Source organism: Theobroma cacao, chromosome 2 (genome assembly GCF_053813885.1).
Source record: "Theobroma cacao isolate CCN51 chromosome 2, ASM5381388v1, whole genome shotgun sequence".
Taxonomy (NCBI): Eukaryota; Viridiplantae; Streptophyta; class Magnoliopsida; order Malvales; family Malvaceae; genus Theobroma; species Theobroma cacao.
Window position 1 is genome coordinate 9,151,663 of NC_142640.1, and position 24,291 is coordinate 9,175,953.

At 31.3% G+C, this 24,291-nt stretch overlaps 2 protein-coding genes, 1 non-coding gene and 1 pseudogene across 9 annotated transcripts; 3 read left to right on the forward strand and 1 right to left on the reverse strand.

The window, feature by feature from the left end:
- Window positions 1–6,354: 6,354 nt before the first annotated feature.
- TRNAA-AGC (transfer RNA alanine (anticodon AGC)) lies at window positions 6,355–6,427 on the reverse strand. Its single transcript has one exon. It is a non-coding gene; the product is annotated as a tRNA-Ala (tRNA).
- On the forward strand, window positions 6,381–10,535 carry LOC18608540 (agamous-like MADS-box protein AGL66). Of its 5 annotated transcripts, XM_088804079.1 has the most exons (12): window positions 6,383–6,641; window positions 7,818–7,942; window positions 8,224–8,460; window positions 8,576–8,626; window positions 8,768–8,786; window positions 8,879–8,940; window positions 9,103–9,109; window positions 9,203–9,264; window positions 9,430–9,529; window positions 9,604–9,657; window positions 9,778–9,845; window positions 10,002–10,535. In XM_088804079.1, exons 1-12 carry the CDS (start codon window positions 6,519–6,521, stop codon window positions 10,141–10,143), a joined length of 1,050 nt encoding a protein of 349 aa, XP_088660205.1. In that variant the 5' UTR covers window positions 6,383–6,518; the 3' UTR covers window positions 10,144–10,535. The 5 variants fall into 5 exon arrangements, with proteins under 5 accessions (XP_088660206.1, XP_088660205.1, XP_088660209.1 ...); XM_088804080.1 differs by lacking the exon at window positions 8,224–8,460 and having other exon boundaries at window positions 6,381–6,641; XM_088804082.1 differs by having other exon boundaries at window positions 6,558–6,688; window positions 7,834–8,460.
- A 1,258-nt stretch (window positions 10,536–11,793) lies between these two features.
- Window positions 11,794–18,527, forward strand: LOC18608541 (formin-like protein 3). 3 transcript variants are annotated; one of them, XM_088804098.1, is made up of 8 exons: window positions 11,794–12,107; window positions 12,264–12,451; window positions 13,242–14,052; window positions 14,148–14,619; window positions 14,720–14,919; window positions 15,764–15,999; window positions 16,266–17,166; window positions 17,991–18,527. In XM_088804098.1, the coding sequence occupies exons 2-7, from the start codon at window positions 12,299–12,301 to the stop codon at window positions 17,148–17,150; spliced, it is 2,757 nt and encodes a 918-aa protein (XP_088660224.1). In that variant the 5' UTR covers window positions 11,794–12,107; window positions 12,264–12,298; the 3' UTR covers window positions 17,151–17,166; window positions 17,991–18,527. The 3 variants fall into 3 exon arrangements, with proteins under 3 accessions (XP_088660224.1, XP_017971234.2, XP_088660223.1); XM_018115745.2 differs by having other exon boundaries at window positions 11,794–12,451; XM_088804097.1 differs by lacking the exons at window positions 11,794–12,107; window positions 17,991–18,527 and having other exon boundaries at window positions 12,284–12,451; window positions 16,266–17,461.
- A 2,816-nt stretch (window positions 18,528–21,343) lies between these two features.
- LOC18608542 (GLABROUS1 enhancer-binding protein-like) lies at window positions 21,344–22,482 on the forward strand (annotated as a pseudogene).
- Window positions 22,483–24,291: the final 1,809 nt, after the last annotated feature.

Sequence of the window (24,291 nt, forward strand, 5' to 3'; positions counted from 1 at the left end):
ATAACAGAGAATCCATTTTCATGTAAAAGTCGAATGGTAAAGATCAGTGGGAACATAAGGATAAACAAGATGAAAAGCCTCCTTAATCTCTTTTTCAAAGTGATAAGCCACTCTTAAACTTTACTTGGTATCTATAAGCTTTAACTGGTTAAGAGTATTATTAGTGGAAGTGGAAACAATCAACCTTTTAGCATCTTGCTTCAGCTTTTCTAGTCGAGTGCTATGGTTCTCGTACTGTAATTAAGAAGGGCTAGGTACAAGTTAAAAACTACTAGTATAAACGTCTATGTCAGATTAAGCTCTTTTATGAAATGAAGGTAACGTAACTTACCGTGAAGGAGTTGATGAGTTCAGGTTCCATATATGGTGTGAGCGTAATCAACCAATCTGTGTTGATGGCGTTGCCTTGATTAATATTTTTGGAGTTCATTGTCAAACTTGAAGCAAGATATTAATTATGCAGAGCAGATGAGAGAGGCTAGCTCTTGCTTAATTGCCTACCAAGGGCAGAGGGTCATTTACTTATAGAGGGCCATGACCCTCCAAAAATTTTGAAAATTTTTACTTATTATATATACATTTTTAATAGCCATGTAGAGTAGGGGCGAGTAAAATTTGGTCAAAATCGAATTAATCGAATAAATCGACGAATTCAATTAATTTGATTTTGGTTTTGTCAGTTTGGGTCGATTAAAAAATTTTGAAATTGGTTAACCGAATTAATCGACTTTGAAATGAGTATATTTAAAGGTTTTTATTACATGTATGCACTCACACTGATTTTATATATATATATATATGTGTGTGTGAATGAAGGGCTAAATTTAATCATCAAGAGGGATTTTCTAACATGTATTAACTTACATATTTTTTCTAAACTTGTATATGAATAAATGACTTAGATTTAATCATCAAAAAATAAAAAATTAAATACACTTTATTTAGAAATTAATATTATTAAATATTTATATAAATATAATCATACAAAAATTAATGTAAACTACCTATAAAATATAATGAAAACTATGCTCTAAGTTTAAGTTATTAATATAACTTATTATATGAACTTATTTTTATCGTAAGTTATTAATATATTATACTATATATAGTATATTTATTAATATACAATATATAGTCTATACTATATAGAGTACTACAGACTATAGTAACTTATTTTTCTATAAATTATTAATCAACTATAGTAATATAATATAACTTATATTAAATTATTAATATTAGTGTACTATAGTAATATAACTAATATTAATAATTTAATGTAGTAACTTATTAATATATATTAATATATTAATGTTACTATAGTATAACTTATATTACTAAAACAACTTATATTAATATTAATATCCTATAGCAATATAACTTATATTAATAATTAACTATATTATAATTTAAAACAATATATTATATATTATATAGTATACTTATTAATTTACTAATTAGTCAATAACAATTTACTAATATATATAACAATATACTATTATATAGTATATATGTTGTGTGACTTATTAGTATACATATATACTATATAAGTAAATATTAACTATATATAGTAACATGTTAATACACAATACATTGTATTAGTATATAGTTATACACTATATATAATATATATCAAAACAATATACATATATACTGCATATTTATATATAGTAAATATTAATATAATATATATTGTTTACAGTTATACACTATATAATATATATCTTATTACACTATAGATAGTGTACTTATTAATACACTAATTAATCAATATTAATAATTTGTCAAAATTACATATTAATAATATACTATATTAGTATATTAGTAAAATTATAAGTAATAATGTAATACGTGGTAACATAAAGTACATTATTAATATATTATTAAATAAATTAAAAAATAAAAAAAGTTAAAAAATTTTGGTTAAATCGGTTAAGACCGATTTAACCAACTAAAGTCAGTTAAAGTTTTTAAATCGGTTCGGTTCAATTAATTTTTTTAGAAAAGTCAGTTAAGTCGGTTCCATTAATCGAATTAATCGATTTAACCTGATGCTGACCCTATTGTAGAGTAGTATATTTATGGGGCCATGGCCCCTAAAAAATTTTTAAAATTATTTATTTATTATATATATTTCAATGTTCCTCAAAATAATTTTTTATTTAATAATTAATATAAATAAAAAATAATAAAATGACCTTACAAACCCTAATCAACTTTACCCTAACTCTTAAATTTATTCACACCTCTTTCTCTCTCTTTCTCTCTTTTTTTTTTCTCATTCTCTTCTCTTTTGTTTTTTTATTTTTACTTTACTTTTTCTTATGTAACTTATTATTGAAACACACTTTATTCTTTAAAAGAGATTTGTTAGCTTGTGAGCTTACATAAGAACTACTAACCACTATTGTGTGAAGGTAAAATTTTATTTTATCTCATTTTTTTCTATTTATATATTTAATCATTGTATGAAATTTTGTATATCGTATTTGATTATTTATATTTTATGCATTATATTTTATGAATCCAAAAAATATCATCGAGTACAATTTTTTTATAAGTATTTCTTTTCTTATTTTTTTTATTTATATGTTATATAAAATTATTGTCTATTATGAATTTTTTTATTGTTGTTTAAATGCAACGTATCAGTTTTAAAAATTTTTAACCTTTATTCTTCTTCGTCTTTAATCCCTAATAAAAGTTGATTAGTTTCGTCCATGTTGCCTACTCACTGCTCTTCTATCCATGTAATGATCTTAATTTACTTTCTTAAAATTCAATGGTTTTTTTGTTTTTTAGCAAAATTATAATTTGAATGTTAGTCAAAGTGAACGATGGGAAGATTAATTAATTATAAGGTGATTAGTGGGCTCATGTATAACACATGTTTATACTTGATAAATTATAGGTTGCGTACTGTTTTATCTTTTATATATAATGTTTGTTTGGCTTAGCTTTTTTCAGCTTATTTACTTCTTAAAAGTAAAAGTCATGTCAAATATAAATTTTGAAAAGTTCTTAAAAAAAAGTAGTTTTTTTTAAAGAATAAAATTTTTTTAAAAAGAAAAACTCCTATGAGAAGTTTTTTCTTCTCTTTTTTTAAAAATATAAGAAAATTTTATTTTTATTTTAAAAATATTCTCAAATGTTAAAAATAATTACAATATTACATTCTCAAAAAAAAAAATACCTTTTACGATAATTTTAATCAAAATTATAACTTATAAAAAAAATTTATCAAACAATTTTAACTTAATTCTAAAAGTTATTATGTTTCATAAAAATTTCATAATAACTTTTAAGTTAGAAAAAAATCAAATCAAACAAGTTCATATATATATTCCTAACCTTGTTGATAATTTTAGTAGATTAAACATGAACATGATATATCTATTTATTATCGTAAGTTACTTTCTTCACGTTTTATTTATTGACACCTACACCCAAGAATCCAAGGTAGAACGTCTTTATTCTGGAAGCTTCTTTCCAAGTCTTCCATTTTTTGACTCAGCTGCTTCTATGGTTAAATAACAAAGGAAAAAGAAAAGTAAATGGGGACTGTCTTTTCCTCAGTTTACAGTATTTCTTTATTTCTTTCATATATATATATATATTATTCTTGTATGGCCCCTATCATGCAGTTTTATTTCCGGCCCAAGCCTGGTATGGAAAACAAAGCATAGGCTGTCATAATATTTCATTTCTGAATTTCCCATCATATTGAAATCATTACTTATGTAACTTTATACACCATCAATTTATTTAAGTTTAAATCCTAAAAAAATCCTTGTATTATGTATATTCAACTAAACCATTAATCTTTTATTGTATTTAAATGATTCGTTAAATTCAATTTAAGTCCAAACAAGTCTTTAACCTAACAGAAATTTTATTGTCGTTAAACTCAATGTCAATTGACTTTTTTTGCCCATGGTGCACACATCACTTGATCAGTTAACATGGCCATATGATAGCTGATGTAGCCAAATGCATTGAATTATTTTGGTCACATATGCCACATGAGCAAAAATGGTAGTTAATATTGAATCTAACTGCAGTTAAATTTTTATTAAAGTTAAGCACCTTTTAGATCTAAATTAAAGTTTAAGAGCTTGTCTGAATCTAATAAAAGAGGAACAGCTTAGTTGGATAAATAGCCAAAGTACAAGGGCTATTTTATTGTTTATGTCATTTATTTATATATTTTCACTTTACAAAAAATATTAGAAACCTTTTTTTGTAAATATCATTTGATGAAATGGTGAATAATGATTTATTGGTAGTATGAAGAGTAGATACCTATTTGATTTGGTTTCGGGAATAGCTTTACTAAAAAAATAAATTATTGAAGTTGGTTTAAAGTTCAAACAAAAGTTTGGCAAAACAATTTTAATGTTGACATGTAATAAATATAATGATCATGTAAATGCTGATGTGATAAAAATAATGAACTTTAATAGTTTTCATGTAAAATAAAAAAGTTTAATTAAACAAAAATAATACTCTAAGTGCTCAATTAAATACATGAGACAGTAGGTTATTCAAAAAATTTAATATATGGACTTTTTAATATTTTAGCCAAAGTAAAACTCTAAAAGGAGCTAATATGCAAAATAGAAAAAAATTGAATAAAATTTTGAGTTGACAAAATATTCTTAATTATTTCAAATAATTTGAAATTGATAAAACTTTTTAAATATCTCTCATTTGTTCATACTTTCAACTATAGCTTTAACTAGTCAGAAGGAGCTATTTAACACACACACACACACAATATATCAAATAACTCTTTATAGAAGTTTTTTTTTATTAATTTAGAGAATGGAGGATTAAAAAAATTTGTTCTTAAGTAAAAGAATTATTTATTAATCACTGAATCAAATGTTAAGATGTTCTTAAAAACATTTTTAATACACCGCTCACAAATATGAAACACCAATACTAACTACTCGTGCTAGGCAATTATCGATTATGCTTTAGTTCTTTAATTTTACTTAATCTCCTTGAATTAGCTAATTGCTCTTTGATAAAAAGGGTAAAATACCTCATCTTTTAAGTTTTAATCGAAATTTCAAGTGAGTTCATTAGTTTTCGAAATGAACACTTCGTCTAAAAAATGTACACTTCGTCTAAAAAATGTAAACACTGTTAACAAAAAATTTGAAAAGATAAAAGTGCTCTTTTTTTATTAATTTAAAAAATTATTATACTTTTTAAAAAGATTCAAGGAGCACCATTTTTTTAAATTAATAAAAATTATATAATAGTAATTTTTAAAATTAATAAAAAATAAAATTATCCATTCAATATTACCACGTCATCAAATAAATATAAATATTAACGGTTGACTAACGGTTGAACCTATTTGTTTAGGAGAAGATATTTTTTTAAAACGAAATATCCATTTCGAAAATTAATAGACTCGTTTAAAATTTCGATTAAAACTTAAGAAGTGGGAGTATTTTGTGTTAGAAAAAATAATGAACTTTATGTTTAATACACTGTATTTTGAAACATATGACAATTTATACAAGAAGCATTTCAAGAGTTTAATTTATGTATAATTGTATTAGTCTATCACTAATATTTTTTACAGTAAATTACATCCATGTTATCCAGTTTGAAGTAAATGCCCTTTTGGTTTCTAAAATTTAGAACATAACTTATTCGTCTCTATACTGTCAACGTTATAACGTAATGATGCTTCCATTAATATGTTTGTGTTAAGTCTAGCGTTAAATATTAACTGATGTCACGTGTCTGATCAAATATAAATTTAAAAATTAATTGATTTAAATTATAATATTAAAAATTATTCTTTTGTTTTTATTATAATATGATTTATAAGTAAAATATTTTTCTTTTTTTAAAAATATAAAAAATAAGCTTTTCTTTTAAAATAAGATTAAATAAAAAATTTCAATATAAAGGTACATACATTTAATAAGAGTTTGACACAAATGTCTGACACCATTGTGACACATGTGTACTTAACTTCAAAACTAATTGAAAAATTAATGAAAAATCATTTGGTCACAATGTTAAAAGTACATAAATCAATAAATTATTTTTAAATTATAAAAAATAAAAATAATATGCATTTCAAATGTTAAGAAACAAGGTGTAATTTACTTTATTTTTTACCTGCTTAAAATTTCTACTATTTTTTCAATTAAAAATCTTCAATTAAGTGATTTCTAAAATTAAAAATAAAAATTTTGGTTTGTATATTTATACACCTTTTTTAAGAGAAAAAAACTTCATTAATTAGCTTGCAATATAAACGATAAGGAAATTTATGTCCCAAAATTAGATTGAACCCCAGCAACGCATCAAATCTAAAAGCATTACAGATGGAGATGCGGGGTATCGATCCCCGTACCTCTCGCATGCTAAGCGAGCGCTCTACCATCTGAGCTACATCCCCATGGCTTATTCGTCAAGTTTGGCAGCTTTTCTGGGCAGAGGCACGTTGGCGGTTGGGGTTTATTCGTTTGCCGCTGGAGAATCATTGATTCATGAAAGACACTTGCTGGAGGGAATCAGAAGACGGGAATCCAACTTCAAAGTTATCTGATGAAATGTTTGGAGTTTTCCTGAGTTTGGTGTCCCACTTGCTTTATTCATTGGTTCTTGCTCTTGTGAGTTTTAATACTTGGCCCTTTTGCAAAATGACAATTAATATTAGGTGGGTCGGTGCATTTAACAATTTTCTCTTTTTTGTTGCTTTGTGTTTATTTTCTGTTCCACGTGAATTTTCTTTTTTCTGTCTGTTTCATGATAATTTCTGTTTCTTGTTTGCTTGCTTCAATAATTTCCTTTTAATTTTTTTTCTGATATATGGTATTTACCAGTGCAATGAGCCTGCAAATGCATTCCAAGATTGTTTTAATAAGGAGAGATTGCTCTTTGAAAACCCCGGGGGGGGGGAGTTTAAAGAACTGTCTCATTTTAATGGAAAAAGAAAGATGATTGTGTTGTATGGTGATGGTCATAATTAGATCCTGGTTTTCTAATATCCTAGGCATCGGGAAACTGGGTTTGCTCCAGTTCTGTTTTTCGTCCTTTTACTGGAAGGTTGAAGCACATACTAATGAAATATCTGTTCTTTAACTCAATATGGTGAACAAAAAATCTCTACATTTTTCTTGGATGAGTGATTTATGTAGAATTAAGCCAATAATAACATCTTGACTCTATATCTTTAACAAGTGAGTTAGTCTTCTTTTTTCTCCTATGATAGAGAACTTTATCATGAATACCTTTGTGAAAATTCAGTAAACAGACAGTTTCTAATTAGCGAATTAATCTCAACTAGGAGCTTAGGTAGTTGGATTCTTCGTGCTACTAAATACTATTTACCTGTCTAGCACCAAGCATTCTGTTGGATTAGTAACCAGATTTTCTAAAGAGAAAGTCTGTCATTCAAAGAAGGTTATATCTGAGTCAATGAAATATGTGAAATGAAATTCTAGAACAGTGGACTCTCGAAACTTAAGCATGTGTACCGATTACAAGGAGTTCCAGTTGAAATTGGAACCCAAACACGATAGAGATCACAATTCATCTAGCTATTCCAGCACATAATTATTCTGCCTCCAATGGTGAGTTAGCTTAATGTTAATTCTTTGACATTTTTTTTCTTAAACTCCAGACTGTATCTGATATGTTAGAATCTATATCACTTATATGCAAATCTCTAAAATTCCTATGAGGAAATTACTGTTTATGGCCTTACAGTGTTTTGTCTTGCCTCCAATCTCTTGGTACTGTCTACCGACTCCCTTGGATTTCTAAATGGTACTTGCTTCATGAAGAATGAATCTTTTTTAGATTTTGTACGGACTTCATTACGGAAATGCCACGCGGAGAATGTCAATCAGTTGGTTGTGGCCGGCAGACGTGCTTGCCGCCTTCTTCTCAGACAACTCTCATTAAAGCTGTAAACCATTCTAACGATGATACTTTACGTTCATTTTAATTAGTTTCTAATTTTAGGTTTACAGTAATTAATTTTATGTTTGTCATAATTAAGTTCAAGAATATCTACAATTTTCTCCATACCCTTATTCAGGCCAAAGAAAATCCCTTTGTGATTATGATTGAGGGAATTTTTGACAATTGGCATATAACCATAACTATTGTACCTTCTTGCATGGCCTGAAAATTTAATGCAAATTCTTCCCTTCTTATCCTGTAAACTAACTCCATTTCTTTGAGTAGCCTACAACAAGATCTCTTCCTTCTTCACTCTCTTATCCAATTTTCGTTGACCATGGGTCGCAAGAGGCTCCTGATGAAGAGAATTGATAATCCTTGCTCTCGCCAGATAACATATTCCAAACGCAGGGAAGGCATTCTCAAGAAGGCCAACGAATTATCTGCATTATGTGATACAGATGTTGGCCTTCTGATGTTTTCTCCTACCGGTCGATTGACCAGCTATGCTCACAAGGGAAGGTGGATGAAGAGTATCTAATTGATAATAATGTTATTTATGTTCTGGTTTCCATTATCTTGTATTCTTAAGTTTTTTATGCATCTTGTTATAAAATTTTTGTTATGCCTTTTATAGGATTGAGGATATCTTTCTTCGTTATATTGACCAACCTGATGATTTCAAGGGGTGTGTTTTGGTCATCTTTGCTATTTTTGTTTCATAAAGATTTCACAAATAGCCAAGCTGAGGGTTTACTGATAAGTTTGTATCTGTCCTTGTCTGTGTTTCCACCCCTGTTTTATCCCCAAAATGTTCTCCATATATCAGACCTGTTGACAATGAAGAGGTAGTCTATCTCTCTCTCTCATCTCACCTTTGACCCCTTTTCTGAGATTGATTTTATCTTCTGACTCTGCTGTCTCTTACCTGTGCTTACAGTTCTTGTACCAAAGCCTGAAGCATTTGAAATATGAAGGAGAAATGCTGGATAAAATAGGAAGGTGTTATTTCCTCTCTCTCTCTCACTCCAGACATGCAGATATGTTTGCTTATACTCAGGCACAAGCAGTTATGCTTATTTTATTTCCTTTCTTTCTCACAAGCGTTCTTTTTCTTTTATCCTGTGAATAATTCATCGGCTGTTAACGCAATGATGTTTTCAGCATGGAGGTAAACAAACTCTCAATAACTTGCTGTTTGCTGCTCCCTAATGATGGTAGTTCCCATAACTTTCTAGTTTTCTTCTCTCTTTTGACTTCCTAGGTTCTTGAGAGAAAACTTCGTGATCTCAATCGGCAAAAATATGAAGCGCAGGACAAGCTGAGGTCATTTTTTTTCATTTTCCAATTACTGTTTTCTGCATGATTGCTATCAATTTTTGTTGAGTTGTAGCAGATAATTTTAACTGTTGCTTGAGACAACTTGGGATAGTTTGATAACATATGCTATTCTTGCTTTTCCTATTATTAAATTAAAAAAAAAAAAAACAGATCTTATAATCCAGATATGACAAAGATCCTCTCGATTCCTGAAGCTCATCTCCACCAGCAATTTGTTATGGATGCAATTCGACGAATAGAAAAGTTGAAAGTGAGTAAATTTTCCCTAGTTAATTTGCACCTGATCTAATGAAGGTTAATATCAACAATATTTCTTCTCCTCAGAAGGCAAAGCTGCTTGAAAAAGAGATTTCACCTTCAAAGCCCCACAATGTTGAGGTAACGTAAAGAAAATGGGGGAGAAACAGGAAGGACTGTTTTAGCATAAAAGCATTCTCCATTTATGGTAAACAGCTATTATTGTTGCATGCAGTAATTCCTTCCATGTTTAATGAATAGATACCTATCATTAAGGTGAAGGACTCAGACTTGACAACTGAAGAATCCGTAAATTCTAAAAGAAATAGGTAAAGATTTTGACTTTTGCATATGGTTGTGTGTAAATTCAAAATCATATTTGGATTTCTCAGCCTAATATCTTATAAACTTGTATGAAGAATCAAGGGATCTTATTCGTCTAGGCAAATTTTTGGTTGCTGAGTTTTGCTGTTGTATTCTTATAGGAATCAATCAGCTGATGATCAGAAAGAGGAAACTCGGCTACCCACCGGACCGCATCTAAGCATTAGCTACCTCAAAACCCAGAAGAATTGGAACCTTCAAAATGCGGAGGACATTACATCAAGTGAAGGTCACATGTGTTAGAGGTGTAAGTTGTCAATGAAAAGCACAGAAGTGTTGCGGACTGGATACAGACTTCAATAGATATAGCAGCTTATATGGTATTCATAAAAGCAATTCATGCTGTCAGCATCTTGGGCTTCGCCAAGCAGTTGTTACCATCCTCTGATGTGGTGAGGTCTAAGGTTTAAAATTCCCTTTCTCCTTCCTTAAGACTTGTTGAAATGTACAAAAAATAAACAGGATGTTGGTTCTAGGGTTTGCCAGTAGCTCTAGCAATCGTGTGATGTAATACTCGTCTGAAGTCTGAAAATGCCTAGTTTTGTGGTTACTATGAATATGGTTTGCTATACACATTCTGTTACAATAGCAAGCAATTGCCAGTCTGTCGAAAGATAACATTAATTATTCTATTAGGCCGTTGTCCAAAGATGGCTTTGGTCCAGTCCCACGCAAATGTTGGTAGTGCTGGCTCGCCTCAGTTAACATTAATTTCATTGTTGTTATCATTAATTGAAATCTGCTAAAACATGCAAGTTATGTGTTGAATTTTGAGAGACATTTTCATTATCATATTTATGATAGTTACTTCATTTTTCAAACACGTTATTACAATAATAAATTTGATTATATTAACATCAATGTCTAGAATTTACAATAAAAAACGAACTTAAAAAAAGTAATGAAATTTTTGACAAATTTTAATTTTGAGGGATTGACGAAAACCAATAGTAAATGTCAACTATTATTCTTTTTGGTTGAAAGTTGACCCTCGGATTACTCAATTGATGCAGTGCTTAAACGCTCAAACTAAGACATTAAATCAGCATTAAATATATCTTAGTCAAAGTAAAAACTAGGCATAATACTTTAAAAAAACTTTTGAATTGTTCAAAAAAAATTTAAAAATTATTTTATTTTATTATTGCGTTCAATTAAGTCTCTCTATTTTTATTTTAAATCAAGTAAGATCTTATGATTAATGGATAATTAACTGGATTTAATTAAAATGTCATTAGTCATTTTTTTATGCCATGTGACATTGACTTGAAAGGTGAAAATATCATATGATCATATCATCATGTTATATTAACATACCATGTCATCATTTAATATGACGTATCACATCAATCCAATATGATATAAAGTGATAAATGGTACTTTAACTAACAATATTTAGTCAACCATTAATCTTAAAAACCTATTTAACTTAAACATAAAAGTAAAAGAGTTTAATTAGATATAATAAAAAAATAAAGACTTATTTAAATTTTTTTAATAATTTAATATTGTTTTAAGTATTATGCCTAAAAGTATAAGAGTTTAATGCTCCTTTTCATTTTTCTAAAGTTGAAGTTTCCAATTTAATTGGAAAATATTTCTTTATCCAAATATCAAAGGGAAAAAAAGTTTAGTTTAATATAAGACTATAATTCTGAATTTTCCATAAGGTAACGACCTGTGGAAAATTTAATTAAGAATAAGAAAAAGATAAGATGGAGAACAACTAAGTATAATATAAAATAAATAAATTGGAAATTAATGGGGTACCATTACCTCATTTACCTTATTACCACCAAAAGGAAGAAAGACAATACAAAGGAAGCAAAGAGTCGTGAGATGTCCCACATCGTCCTCCTCACGTCTCCTAAACGACTCAATCTCTTTCGCTTTCCTCTCTTTCCTCACCCGACAAACGAGAAACATTCGGATGAACAAAGTTCCCAACAGAAAAGAAAAACGTAAATAATAATAATAATAAAAAAAAAACCAAGAATTGGGTTCGTTTTCAAAGGCTTAATCGTCTTTTTCGTTTTTTTCGGTGTATTGGTTCTGCGAAAGTTGCATAGATATATTGCATCAAACACGTAACGCATGGTGTCCTTTTCTTTTTCTTGGTAATTAAGATTAAGAGACATTGAACATATTGTTGTGTTGTGTCATTGCAAAGTTGATTAATGCAATTCTGCAAAGCAAAATTTTACAAGGTAAAAGTAAGTTTTTTGGGGTTGTGGCATTTTTCTTGAAGGCTAAGGAAAAAGGAAAAGATTGTTTTCTTTTTTGGGCGTTTCCTATTGCTTTCTGTTCTTTTCGTTTTGAAAGTTTTTTTTTTTTTTTTTTTGTGTTTTCGATGAAATGAGAAGAAAAACACGTGAATGGCGTAATGATTTGAGGAGCAATGGAAATGAGAAGGGCTTGTTATGCCATTTTTGTCGTCATATTGCTTTGCGCTTTGGCCATGGGGAGCTCAGAAGGTAAGAGGTGGATGCCTGAAACATTTCTTGCCAATCAAGGCTGGACAACTACATCCCTGAAGATAAATGAAGAAATGGTATGATGATTTTTCTATCACCTGCTCTAATTTCCTGAATTCTTGGAGCTGAAATGTTGTTAATGGTTATCATTAGTAGCAAAATGTGTTTTCATTTCTTTTACCAAGGCTTTGAATGAATGCATTTGAAGATTCCAGTCTGAGTTGGTACTTTAGCGTATTTAGCATTCTGATGAAGGGAATTGAACAAATATGCTTTGAAAATAAGAAGAAAGAATAACTTTAAATCCTTGGCAATTCTGTTGAATTCTTGTTATGGGGAACAAATCAGTTTGACTTCTGAGGTGGTTCAGCCGTTGAAATAGTTATGCAGGCTTCTAAGCTATGTCAAAAGGTGTCCTTATTCTCTGATTTATAACATTAGTTATTTCCCTTTCTAGGGGTTTAGAGGCAGATTATAGCAAAGATTCACGTATGAAGAAGGTTTAGCCTGAGTATCTTTGATGCTTGATGCAAACAAATGCAAAATGAAAAGTTGATCTGAGGTACATGTGACAGCAATTACTAATCTACGAAGTTGTTTGAAGATGAAAAAACAAGATTTACTTGTTATAGTTTTCAATTTTGTTTGACATTGCAAGTTATGTATGTCAAATTCTTTCATATTGTATAGTTCCATGTTTAGTTTCTTTTGTCGTTGCCTCCTCTGCCTCTCCTTACCACTCCCAGCCTTGATGCTGGTAAAATATGGATATTTAAAATTTCCACCTTCTTCTAAATCTAGTCAAATTTGAGGTTCGGGATTGAAAATATGACCTGATAAAAGCTTGATGAAAATTTCTAATTGCAGGCAGAGGAGGCATGGATTCATTGCACGAAAGAGATGGCAGAAAAAAGAGATGCTATTAAAGATTTTGACCTGTATATGCCACAAACAACCAATGACTTGATATCAGCATTGTTGGCGAAAGGAAACATAGAAAAAGCTATTGATATTTTGCCTCCTCAAGTGAGAGAAACACTTTTTGATTGCTTAAGTAAGAAAGGACTTATCTTTCATGCTTCCAATCCAGAGGTTACCTTTAAGCACTGGTTTCGAAAGTGTCTTGAGTTTATTTTTAAATTGCCACATGCCCCTAGAAGATATCTGGTTAGTGTATCAAATCAACACATAACCTCAGGCCCTTCTCCAGCTCTAGTTCCTAAGAGAACACCAGCACCAGCACCAATATCTGCACCGGTACCTGCAGCATTTAGTTATGGTCCTGCACCAACACCATTTAGTTATGTGCCAGCACCATCCAATCAAGCTCATGCACGCTATCTAAGGTCACATCCGCCTGGTGGTGCTTTAGCTAATTCACTTCTCATATCAAACAAGATTTTCACTTCTTCACCACCACCAGATCTCAAACATTCTCGTACTAACCCATCACTAGCAACACATAAAGATTTATCACCTGGTGCCCATGATAGGGCTCAGCATTCACCAGAAGAAAAGGACGTCATGAAGGAAACTGTTATTGCTGTTATTGTGACTGCAGCCACAACATTTGCTCTTGTTGCATTGGTCTTCTTTTGTTGTCTGAAGGGAACTAGCCGAAAAAAAGATGAAAAGCCTCTTCTCTGCTTGAGTGATTACTTAAGTGATTTCTCTTGTGGTATGTGCTTGTTGTGTTTGTTTGTCATTGAGTTGTTATCATCTTCATTTTCTTGTTAATGTTTCCACAAGCATTTTAACTTTACGATCTTTCAGATTCTTCACAGAAGTCTATTAGTTTAGGCAGTTCCAGTGACAAAGAATATCGTACTAGCAGCCGAAAGAACCCTTCTTTGGCTGGTAGTTCGTCCATGAAGCAAGATAATCATGATGCCTCACTTGCAAAAGCACCACCATCAGAAGCAACTGAAGGTGCACCATTTCCTCCCCTGAAACCTCCTCCTGGGAGATCAGCTCCTCCACCTCCTGCAGCACCACCACCTCCCCCTGTTCGTCCTAATCCCCCACCTCCACCTAAAGTTGCTCGTCCTCCACCTATGCCACCAAAATCAAAACCTTCACCCCTTGGACCACATCGTCGAGGACATAGTGCTTCTGGTAGTGGAGATGAGACTGATGGTGAATCTGGAGCTCCAAAAGCCAAGTTAAAACCATTTTTCTGGGACAAGGTTATGGCTAATTCCGATCAGATGATGGTTTGGCATGAGATCAGTGCTGGATCATTCCAGTAAGACAATAATTCAAACTTTTATCAATTTAGATTTTCTCACTAACAATGTTTTGTCAAAATTTTCTTTGATTCTAAATCGTGTTAGTAACTTTTACAGGTTCAATGAAGAGATGATGGAGAGTTTATTTGGTTATAATTATGGGACTAATAAAAAAAATGATCAAAAGAAAGATTCACTATCAGAACCTTCAATCCAGTACATTCAGATTATTGACACCAGAAAAGCACAAAATTTGTCTATTCTTCTACGTGCACTAAATGTCACAACAGAGGAAGTTGTTGATGCTCTTCGAGAAGGTTTCTCTCTATCTCTTAATGAAATGCTGGCAGAAGTACTCAATCATGCTAGTAACCAGAATTTACTTTTCTGGTTTGACAGACAATTAGAATGCACAAAATTTGATTGAAGAAAGAGAATTAATTGGTAAAATTGATAATGTCATCTTCGTTTCGATGCAAATATTTTCTACCACTCAATGATTCCAAACAACCCTTACCTGTTGATGTTTTACTTTTGGGGTGAATAGAATTTCTAATGCCAAATGTTTAAATTTCCCTTGTAATTTAGATTTTAGACACATAAGGAAACTACTTCACTATTTAGAGAATAATTTGGTGTTGAATGTAATAGGAATTCAAGTAATTATTTGTGCTTATTGGGCTAATTTGGTAAGTTACTACTTTCTGTTGTTTTATTTGTTCATTGCTGCATAGAGTTTGAGTTATTAATCTTTTCTGACGGTTCATAACCCTGTTATTAGAGGAGAATAAGTGATGAAGGATTCTCTCAGATCAATTGTCTGGCTATTGAAGTCTCCTGGACTGTTGAATAAGATATAGTCCTAAATATTAGCTTCCAAATATTTTTCAATAATTTTAAGCTCGACTGAAATAGAATTGTTTTGGTTTTTCTAATATCTTACTGGCAAAAAAATCAAAGCAGTCACACACTTTCTCGTTACTTAAGTGAGAAAAGCATGTCAAAGACAGACAGTAATTGAGATGTTTGGTGCATATACATCGGTTGCAAAGGCAGCAAGATTTAAATTCTTATTCATCTATGCTGGTGGGTGTTTCAGATACACCTTCTTCACTCTTAAATACATCTGACAGCTAACTCTTCAAAATTAAAATGACCCAGGTAACGAGCTTCCAGCAGAGCTCCTTCAAACATTGCAGAAGATGGCACCAACAACAGAAGAGGAACTAAAGCTTAGATTATTCACTGGAGATGTTTCTCAACTGGGTCCTCCAGAGAGGTTCCTTAAAATCTTGGTTGAAATACCTTTTGCCTTCAAACGAATTGAGTCATTGATTTTCATGAGTACTCTCCGTGAGGAAGTCACTGGCATTAAAGAATCCTTTGCAACTCTTGAGGTGAGATACTAGATATAAGAATTGAATGCCAGAGAGGCCTTCAGGTTCCCCTAGAGGCTAGAAGGAAATGAAAACAAGAGTATATCTCATAAGCTGTGTACTAACTTTTTGGTCGATGGAATCTTCTGATTCTCACTAATCAGGACCACAGAATCTAATGATGTTCTTAAAACACATGTCCTGGGAACTTATGTTCATGAATGTAGTTCCTACATCAAAGAATTTTTATTAAATAAAGATAAGAATTTTTATTGTCTTAATGGCAGGTAGCTTGCTCCAAGCTCAAAAGTAGCAGACTATTCCTAAAACTTCTAGAAGCAGTGCTTAAAACTGGAAATCGCATGAATGATGGTACCTACCGAGGTGGTGCACAGGCATTCAAGCTTGACACACTCTTGAAACTGTCTGATGTCAAAGGAACAGATGGTAAGACCACACTCCTCCACTTTGTAGTTCAGGAGATCATACGTTCTGAGGGCATAAGAGCTGTTCGTGCACAACTATCAAGCCGGAGCCTTTCGAGTTTCAATTCAGAGGACTTCGCTGAAGATCACAACCAAGACAAGGAGGAACATTACCGCAGTCTTGGTCTTCAAGTGGTTTCAGGTGTAAGCAGTGAACTTGAAGATGTTAAGAAGGCTGCAGTAATTGATGCTGATGCCCTGACAGCTACCGTGTCAAAACTTAATCATTCTTTGACAAAAACTAGGGAGTTTTTGAATTCTGAGTTGAAGAGTACAGATGAGGACAGTGAATTTTTTCGTTCATTGTCTAGTTTTGTGGACCGTGCAGATGCCGATATTAGATGGCTTTCAGAGGAAGAAAAAAGGATAATGGACCTGGTCAAGAGCACAGCAGATTACTTTCATGGACAGGCAGGGAAAAATGAAGGCTTGCGTTTGTTTGCAATTGTGCGTGATTTCTTGATAATGTTAGATAAGGCATGTAAAGAAGTTAGGGACACAAGAGCAAAGCCACTCAGGAATTCCAGAAAAGAGCGTGCATCAGTGTCATCTTCTCTAGAGAACCAGCAGCCTTCTTCTTTGGAAAACCAGCAACCATCCTCAGATATTCGTAAACGACTATTTCCAGCAATTTCTGACCGGCGGATGGACAGTTCCAGTTCAGATGATGAAAGCTCCTCTCAATAGCTGTAAATTTAGAAAGGTATAAGATATTTTCAATTGGACGCATATACTCCTTTCCTTTTGTTTCCCTTACACTTGATTTTTGATATATTACCTTGCATGAACTTGTGTACAAGATAGTGATTCTAGATGAAGCTAATTTGGTTACCATAGATATCAAACTTTGGTGAAGGACTTCCAAGTTATGTCAGTCTGTTTTATGACAAGTGAAACATTCTAAGCAACGAGAGGGATTTCTTTTCCCCAACACCTCTCCACACCCTGATTGTAACCAAATAAAGAAAAAAAAAAGAAACTGGTTTTTTTGATCTTGGTACTTTCTATTGTTAAATTTGATCCATCACTATAGAACAACATGAAGCTTATATAGGAATTGATCATGAGATTTATGAACTATTGAGTGTTCTTATTCACTGCTGCATAGAGGTTTAATAACCATTCATATTTCATGGTTCTTTTGTTTTGATAAGCCACGAATTATTTCATTGATTCCATGATTCAATGGGGTTACATATATTTGCAACCTTACATAGGAAAAACAGAGTTTGACTGATATAAACCGGCCACCCTATACAACCACTGCCTGAAACCTCCCTTACAAAATGAAAGCCCACCCTGTACAATTCCAATCTATATCAGAAACATTTCACCAAAAACATTTTCATATCCAAAAAGAGTTCTTAAGTCATCAACAGGTCATTTCACTATGATAAAGTATATCTCAGCAAAACCACACAAAACATTTACCATGACTCAGACTTTGTTCCGCAACCCAGAAACATGATTCCGGAAACATAATTTCATGGTTCTAATTGTTATCTCTGCTCTGTGTTGCTCATTCAGGTGGTTTAAAACAGTAGATATTAGTGGAAATATGATCCGATAGACATTGCAGAAGCGGGGCATCTCTCAAGTTGCATTTTAGGAACAGACTGCAAAGCTTCAAGTTTCATTATCTTGTAGGATACAATGATGAAAAATACAATAGAAAGGAGAATGGATAAGAGCCAAAGAGGGAAAGAACATCAAGGAATCAGGATTTTCTGAAGAACAGATTCCATTTGTACAGTAAACTGTATCAATATCCATGCAAATACATCAATATAGTTATTGCCTTTTTTTTAAGATGAGAAACTGCATCTCTAATTTTTCATGAGTCCAATCCCAGTATTCCTTTTATGAGGGCTGAGTTGTTGGTGATTAGGTAGAGTAATATGTCTTGATATTATGGAGATGCACCCGTCCTCTTGAACACTCCATATGCTGGTAAGGACAAGATTCAACCGCAGTTGGGCGTACACTCCATTTCGGTCTTGTCGTTCAACCATGGGATCTTCTCCATTACTACATAAGAGTGTGTGTGTGTGTGTATATATATATATATATATATATTTCTTCCATCCTTTTAAATTTCTCTTTCTTTTTGGGTAAAATTAAAATATCCTTTTGAAATTTACCTTCCTATTGTCTGAAAAATACTCTCTTTGTTAATTACTTATTTCTCTATTTTAGTACAAAATAGCTCTTCTCCGTGAAAAAGTAATGGTGTTAATTACTAAAGTTAACTTTAAATGAAAAGACAAATATATGCTTTATTAATTACTTATTTCTTTTTTTATTATTATTTTTTGCACAAGACTTTTTCAACTATAGAATTATGAAATTTAGTTAGTTGTGAGATTTAATTAGTTTTAAGATCATCTTTATTTGGTATCAAATTAAATTTTAATTAATTTATATTCTAATTCAATTACATGTTACATATTTTTAATTTAATTATATATCAACTTTGAGATGAATGTATTAAATTATTTGTACTTAAAATAAATTAATTATCATTAGTTTGATAAAAAAGTTTAGTGATAAAAAAATTGTTTATAAAAATACAAGGAAAAAAACAAAGGAAAGAAACAATACGAAGGTGTTTTTAAATAAATATTAATTTGACTAATGGGCATTCTCACATAAAATACTTTTTCAAAAGAGATCAAAGATTGTTTTCCAAAGTAATAGAATTGGCGTTGTCTGTTTTTTCCTTCAATTATTATTCTCATGAGAGTTGGAGATGAAGCATCAAATGGTCAAGTTGTTTTGTATTTTATTTTTATCTAAAAATTGTTTCTCTTTTGTGTGTGGAACTTGGGAGCTCTAGGTTTTCTTCTGTAAGAAGTTTTTGTATGATTATTATTTGGATAAATATTATTATTGTTTTTAAATGTTTATTATTTTAATATTTTGAAATTTGCCTATTTGAGTTATCACGATTTCTAATTTGCTTTAAAAGGATATATGATGAAAAAAATAATGAACATGTATTTTAAATTTTTATTGAAGGTAAGATTTTTCTGTAATGTGTGAATTTAGAAATTACTCTGAAGTCTAAGTTGGTTCATTTTAAAAATTAGAGGTAGACTGGTGCAAGTTTCACGAATCTTGCATTTAAAATTTTAAATAAGAATTTTTTTTAATTAATAAAAAATATTTTTCAAGTAATTTGAAACCAAAGTGTAACAATCTCCTCTAATTTAACCATTTTTCCTTCAAAATTTTCAACTTACAAATTGTGATATCCAATGAAATGGACAAAATTTATTTTTTCATTTTAAAGGCAATGGTTTAAGCTGCTTTAAGAAAAAGAAAAAGAAATTATTATTCTGCATGTAGCTATTTTTGAAAAAATAAAAGAAAGAAAGCTGACATTGTTGGTTTTGTTGGAATGCTAGAGGAGGGGGTGAATAGCATTAAAAATTTTAAGGATCAATCCTTTTCGAGTGATAGAACTTTTAACCAATTAGAGGGAGATGGATGTAAAACTTGTGATAGCTAAAAAATACCAAGTAAGGAAGGGGAGAAAGAAGTGGATAATGCAAGACTATTTATAATGGTTTGATCCCTTTAACCTACATCTACTACATTGATCTCCCAATCAAAGATTTTTAATCCAACTTTACTATACCAGTGGAATTAACAGCGTCCATTAAGTTTTTACAAGGTGAGCTTCTAAACCAAGCTCTATTCCTTTACAATAAGCTTTAGAGTGCTTCCCACACTCTAATTTTCCAAGAAAGAGAAGAAAAAGAAGTACAATTAGAACTCTTCAGAATTTCGAAAGATTTACAATCAAGCTCAAACACCTATTTTTTTTAATTAGAATGAAAGGACAAGTGTTTTTAGTGAAGGATATTTGGCTTTTTGCTCAAAACGACTCTCTTCTCATTCAATCACCTTTTTTCACTATTGGAGTTTCCTTTTATACTTAAGGAGTCAGATTTTTATGTGGGAGACAGTTTCTAGTCGATGGGGACAACTCTGATGCCATTCTAGCCATTATTTTGTCCCATAGTGCTTAAATTCAAAAGAGTAAACAGAGTTTGGCTAACTGGTTACAAGCAGCTTTAATCAATTATAGCTTTTCTATCTTGCACTGTCTTGTTGCTAAGTACTCTACATCAATCAATTGTAGGAGACTTTAACCGATTAAGAGATCTTTATATTTAAGCTTCTCTATTTCAACAGACTTCTTCTAACTAGTTAACTCTCTCCTTAACTGATTGGAGCTTTACTTCCTTTAGCCTTAACCGATTAACATAAGTTTTAATTAATTAAAAATTCTTCGAATTTGCACTTCTTCATTCGGTTCCATTCAATGGTCATCTTCACTTTAAATTTAAATTTTGACACTTTGAAGATTCTTCGAGTCTTGTGTTCTAACCGATTAACCCTATGCCTTAACCAATTAGTACATTTCTATTTTCCTTTATCCAACACCTTTTTAATCAATTAAGCCTAGTGCTAACTAATTAAGATTTTTCTATTTCGCTTAAACTTGTAGCCCACCCATTCCATACATGATTAAAGCCTTTTGATAATCAATTGCAAAAGCCTTGTCTTCACTAACTCTTTCCATCTTTCTCACTTTAACTGATTAATCTATCTATTATATGATCTTCCTTTTAATCATTCATTTCATTGAGAGAATTTATTTTATCTTGCACACTTAAATAATGAAGTTATACATTAATGAATAAGGAATGTTAAAAAACATATGGAATCAACAAGCATATACTTTGTGGTTAGAAGTCAAAACCTTACTAATCAGAGTATATATAACCTTATAAACCTTCATCACCTTTTCTCTTCTCAGTTGTTTACTTTTCTTTCTTTCTATCACTCTTTGAAAACTGAAAAAAATTACAATGGTTGGCAAGCAGCCCATTGAAAACCTACGTCCTGCTTTTTCCTCTGAAAATGAAAATGATAATAATGAAGAAGAAGAATCATCTTAAGAAAACAACTCTACTGAAGACAATGATGAATCCAAAAATGACACCTTAAAAGATGAAAAAGACGAGGAGAAGAAGGTAGAGAAAACCTGTGAAAAAACAAAAGACTATTTCTGACAAAGATGGCTCAGACTCCAAGTCTGACTCAAACAAGTCCTTCCCGTCTCTTAACATATCCGACTTCACCATTAAGCCCATCCTCACATTGCCTCAGAAATCCACCCTGAAGTCCACTCCTAAGCCCAAGCTTATTGCCTCCATCGAATCAAGCTTAAAGCGAAAGAAGCCACCTTTATCAGGATCCAACGGTGATGCTGGTAATGTGAAGATACTGAAGACCCCGCAGCTTTGGAGTGCTGCCGATGAGATCGCTCTTTTGAAAGGTATAATGGAGTACAAGTTAAAGAAAGGATCTGATCCCTATGAGGATTCGAGCGAGTTTATGATTTCATCAAACAATCGATCCAAGCTAATGTGTCCAAGAATCAATTGATGGAGAAAATCAGGAGACTCAAGAAGCAGTATGAAAACAATGTTGAAAAAAGGAAAATGGGAATAATTCTTTTTTCTCAATGCCCCATGATTATAAATCTTTCAAGTTGTCAAAAAAGATTTGGGGTAATGAAACTAATGAAAAGATTAATAAGAGTCAGACAAAAATGAAGACTTTGGGCAGTGAAGATTAAGGCAAGGTTGAAGTTAATGGTGTAATAACTTTGGGATTGCCTTGTTTTAAAAAAGATAAGGAAGTCAAGGTTAAGGTTTCTACTCAAGTTAGTTATGGTAGTGAAGAAGATAAGGTAGATTTTGGAAGGATTATCCATGCTTTGAAGAGTCTTTTGAGCTGGAACAATGGGCGCATGTGGGGGTTTTCATGAAAAAGCTGACGGAGGAAATGGTTAGCGTGATTAAAAGAGAGAAGTTGAGGGACATGGAGAAGAAGTTCAAGAATCCAAGAATTATGGAATTGGAGTTGTTTTTGAATAGGGTTGTGTTGATTCAGGAACAGGCTCAAGCGACATCCAAATGTTCTTAAGGGGTTTGAGATTTAGGTATAGTTTTTCATTTTTGGTTTAAGGTGATGAATTATGGGAATTTTTGTGGTAACTGTTTATGCTTTGTTTATAATCTGTGATGTATGATTTTAATTATTTCTTCATGCAAACACTTGAAAACAAGTTGTATAGTTGACTTTAGGATATGGTTTAAGAGTTAATTTGTAGCTAATTTTCTATTCTAAAAGCAGTGAGGTTTTGAATCATATTTAAAAGGTTATGTGTTAGCAATATCTTAGGGCATATCATTATTAGGACAAGAATTCAACCTTTGTTGTATATTGAAAAGACATGCTTCAAACAAGGAACTTAAAATCAACATAGAGAAGTTATCTTTCTAAATTATATCTGTTACAGAAGCATTGAAATAAACATGTGATTTAAAAATATGATAGAGAATAGACTTGTTTTAGAGGAGTTTAACCATATATTTAGTCCATTGTTTTAGAGGCATGTTTGGTACATGTTTAGAAGATCTTTAGAAATTGTTCTATCCCTAATAAGCCTTAGACTATTACTTCTTGCCTAGAATATGTGGCTTTCCTTATGAGTGAACTTACTAGAGACTAGACCTGTCAAAATGGGCCTAGCCCATTGGGTCAGTCCATTTTTATTAAATATGGGGTGAGTTGGGCTTGAAAATTTAAGCCCATATTAGAACTAGGCCTAAATGGGCCAGTCCATCAGATCAGTGGGTTGGGGTGGGCTGGGGCGGGCCAACCTTATGGGCAAAAAAAAAAAATTAATAATTTTATATATTTAACTATATAAAATTGATAATTTAGTTACCAATGGTATTGCTTATTTTATATATTTCAATGTCTTTAATCTTTACTTGTCAAATTAATAATTTTAATTTAAATTAAAACTTATTATCTCTTTTTCTTTTATGGCAATAAATATTAGATGATAAATTGATAATGATTTAGACTTGAGACATTCTTATCTAAACAAGATTTAAAAGTTTTGCTTGATGATGAGGATTGAGGAGGATATAAATGAGTCTTGAAGTTTTTATTATTTGGTTATATACTTATGTTTGTGGGATGATAGTTTGTGTTAAAGATTTAAATTTTATTTATGTAATTTATTTGTTTATTTATATTTGGTGTAATTTATTTGTTTGTAATATGTTTTTATTATTCAATTTATGGATTAAATCAGAGAACAATTTTATTGATAGAAAATTTGTTAGGTAAAATTATAAAAATGATTTTTTTTAAAAAAAATAAATGGGCTAGCCCAACCTGATCCATGGGCTAGCAAGGGGTGGGTTAGGTTGAGGTTTTGATGGCCCATGTAAAAAATGGGCTGGCTTGGCCTAACCCATATTTTCTCAACCCACAAGGGCTTGGGTCAGGCTAGCCCATATTGACACCTCTACCAAAGACCAAGCAAGTAGATCCATCACTCTCCCTTGTAACCTTTTTTATTCTTCTTCATCTTTTCCAATCTTATTTATTTGTTTCATGCTATTATGGGAAGATGTTTTAAGATTATTAAGATCTAGTCTATAAGGCTACATAAGTTTTAGAAGATTGATTCTTACATAGAATAGGTGGTTTCCCCTATTAGTGAACTTACCAGAGACCAACCAAGTAGACACATCACTAGTCTAATGTTATCTTTTAATTACATGTTGTCATCGGAATGTGTTTGTAGATTATTGAGATCTTTTATCAAGTTGCATAAGTGATGTTGCCTTTTTAGTGTTCTAAAATATTAGCAAGTTAAACATTGCTATTGATGCAAGATCACATCACTTGCAGTTCCATTGTAAAATTATCCTTAAAGCCATTATACTCT

Excerpts from the sequence above, each read along its gene's own strand:
- LOC18608540 (XM_088804079.1), top strand. The coding sequence starts at position 6,519 with ATGAAAGACACTTGCTGGAGGGAATCAGAAGACGGGAATCCAACTTCA. Across the intron at positions 9,265-9,429 it reads GAAGCGCAGGACAAGCTGAG|ATCTTATAATCCAGATATGA; the intron begins GTCATTTTTTTT and ends AAAAAAAAACAG. Across the intron at positions 9,658-9,777 it reads CAAAGCCCCACAATGTTGAG|ATACCTATCATTAAGGTGAA; the intron begins GTAACGTAAAGA and ends TTTAATGAATAG.
- LOC18608541 (XM_018115745.2), top strand. The coding sequence starts at position 12,299 with ATGGAAATGAGAAGGGCTTGTTATGCCATTTTTGTCGTCATATTGCTT. Across the intron at positions 14,620-14,719 it reads ATCAGTGCTGGATCATTCCA|GTTCAATGAAGAGATGATGG; the intron begins GTAAGACAATAA and ends TAACTTTTACAG. Across the intron at positions 14,920-15,763 it reads TGTTGATGCTCTTCGAGAAG|GTAACGAGCTTCCAGCAGAG; the intron begins GTTTCTCTCTAT and ends AAAATGACCCAG.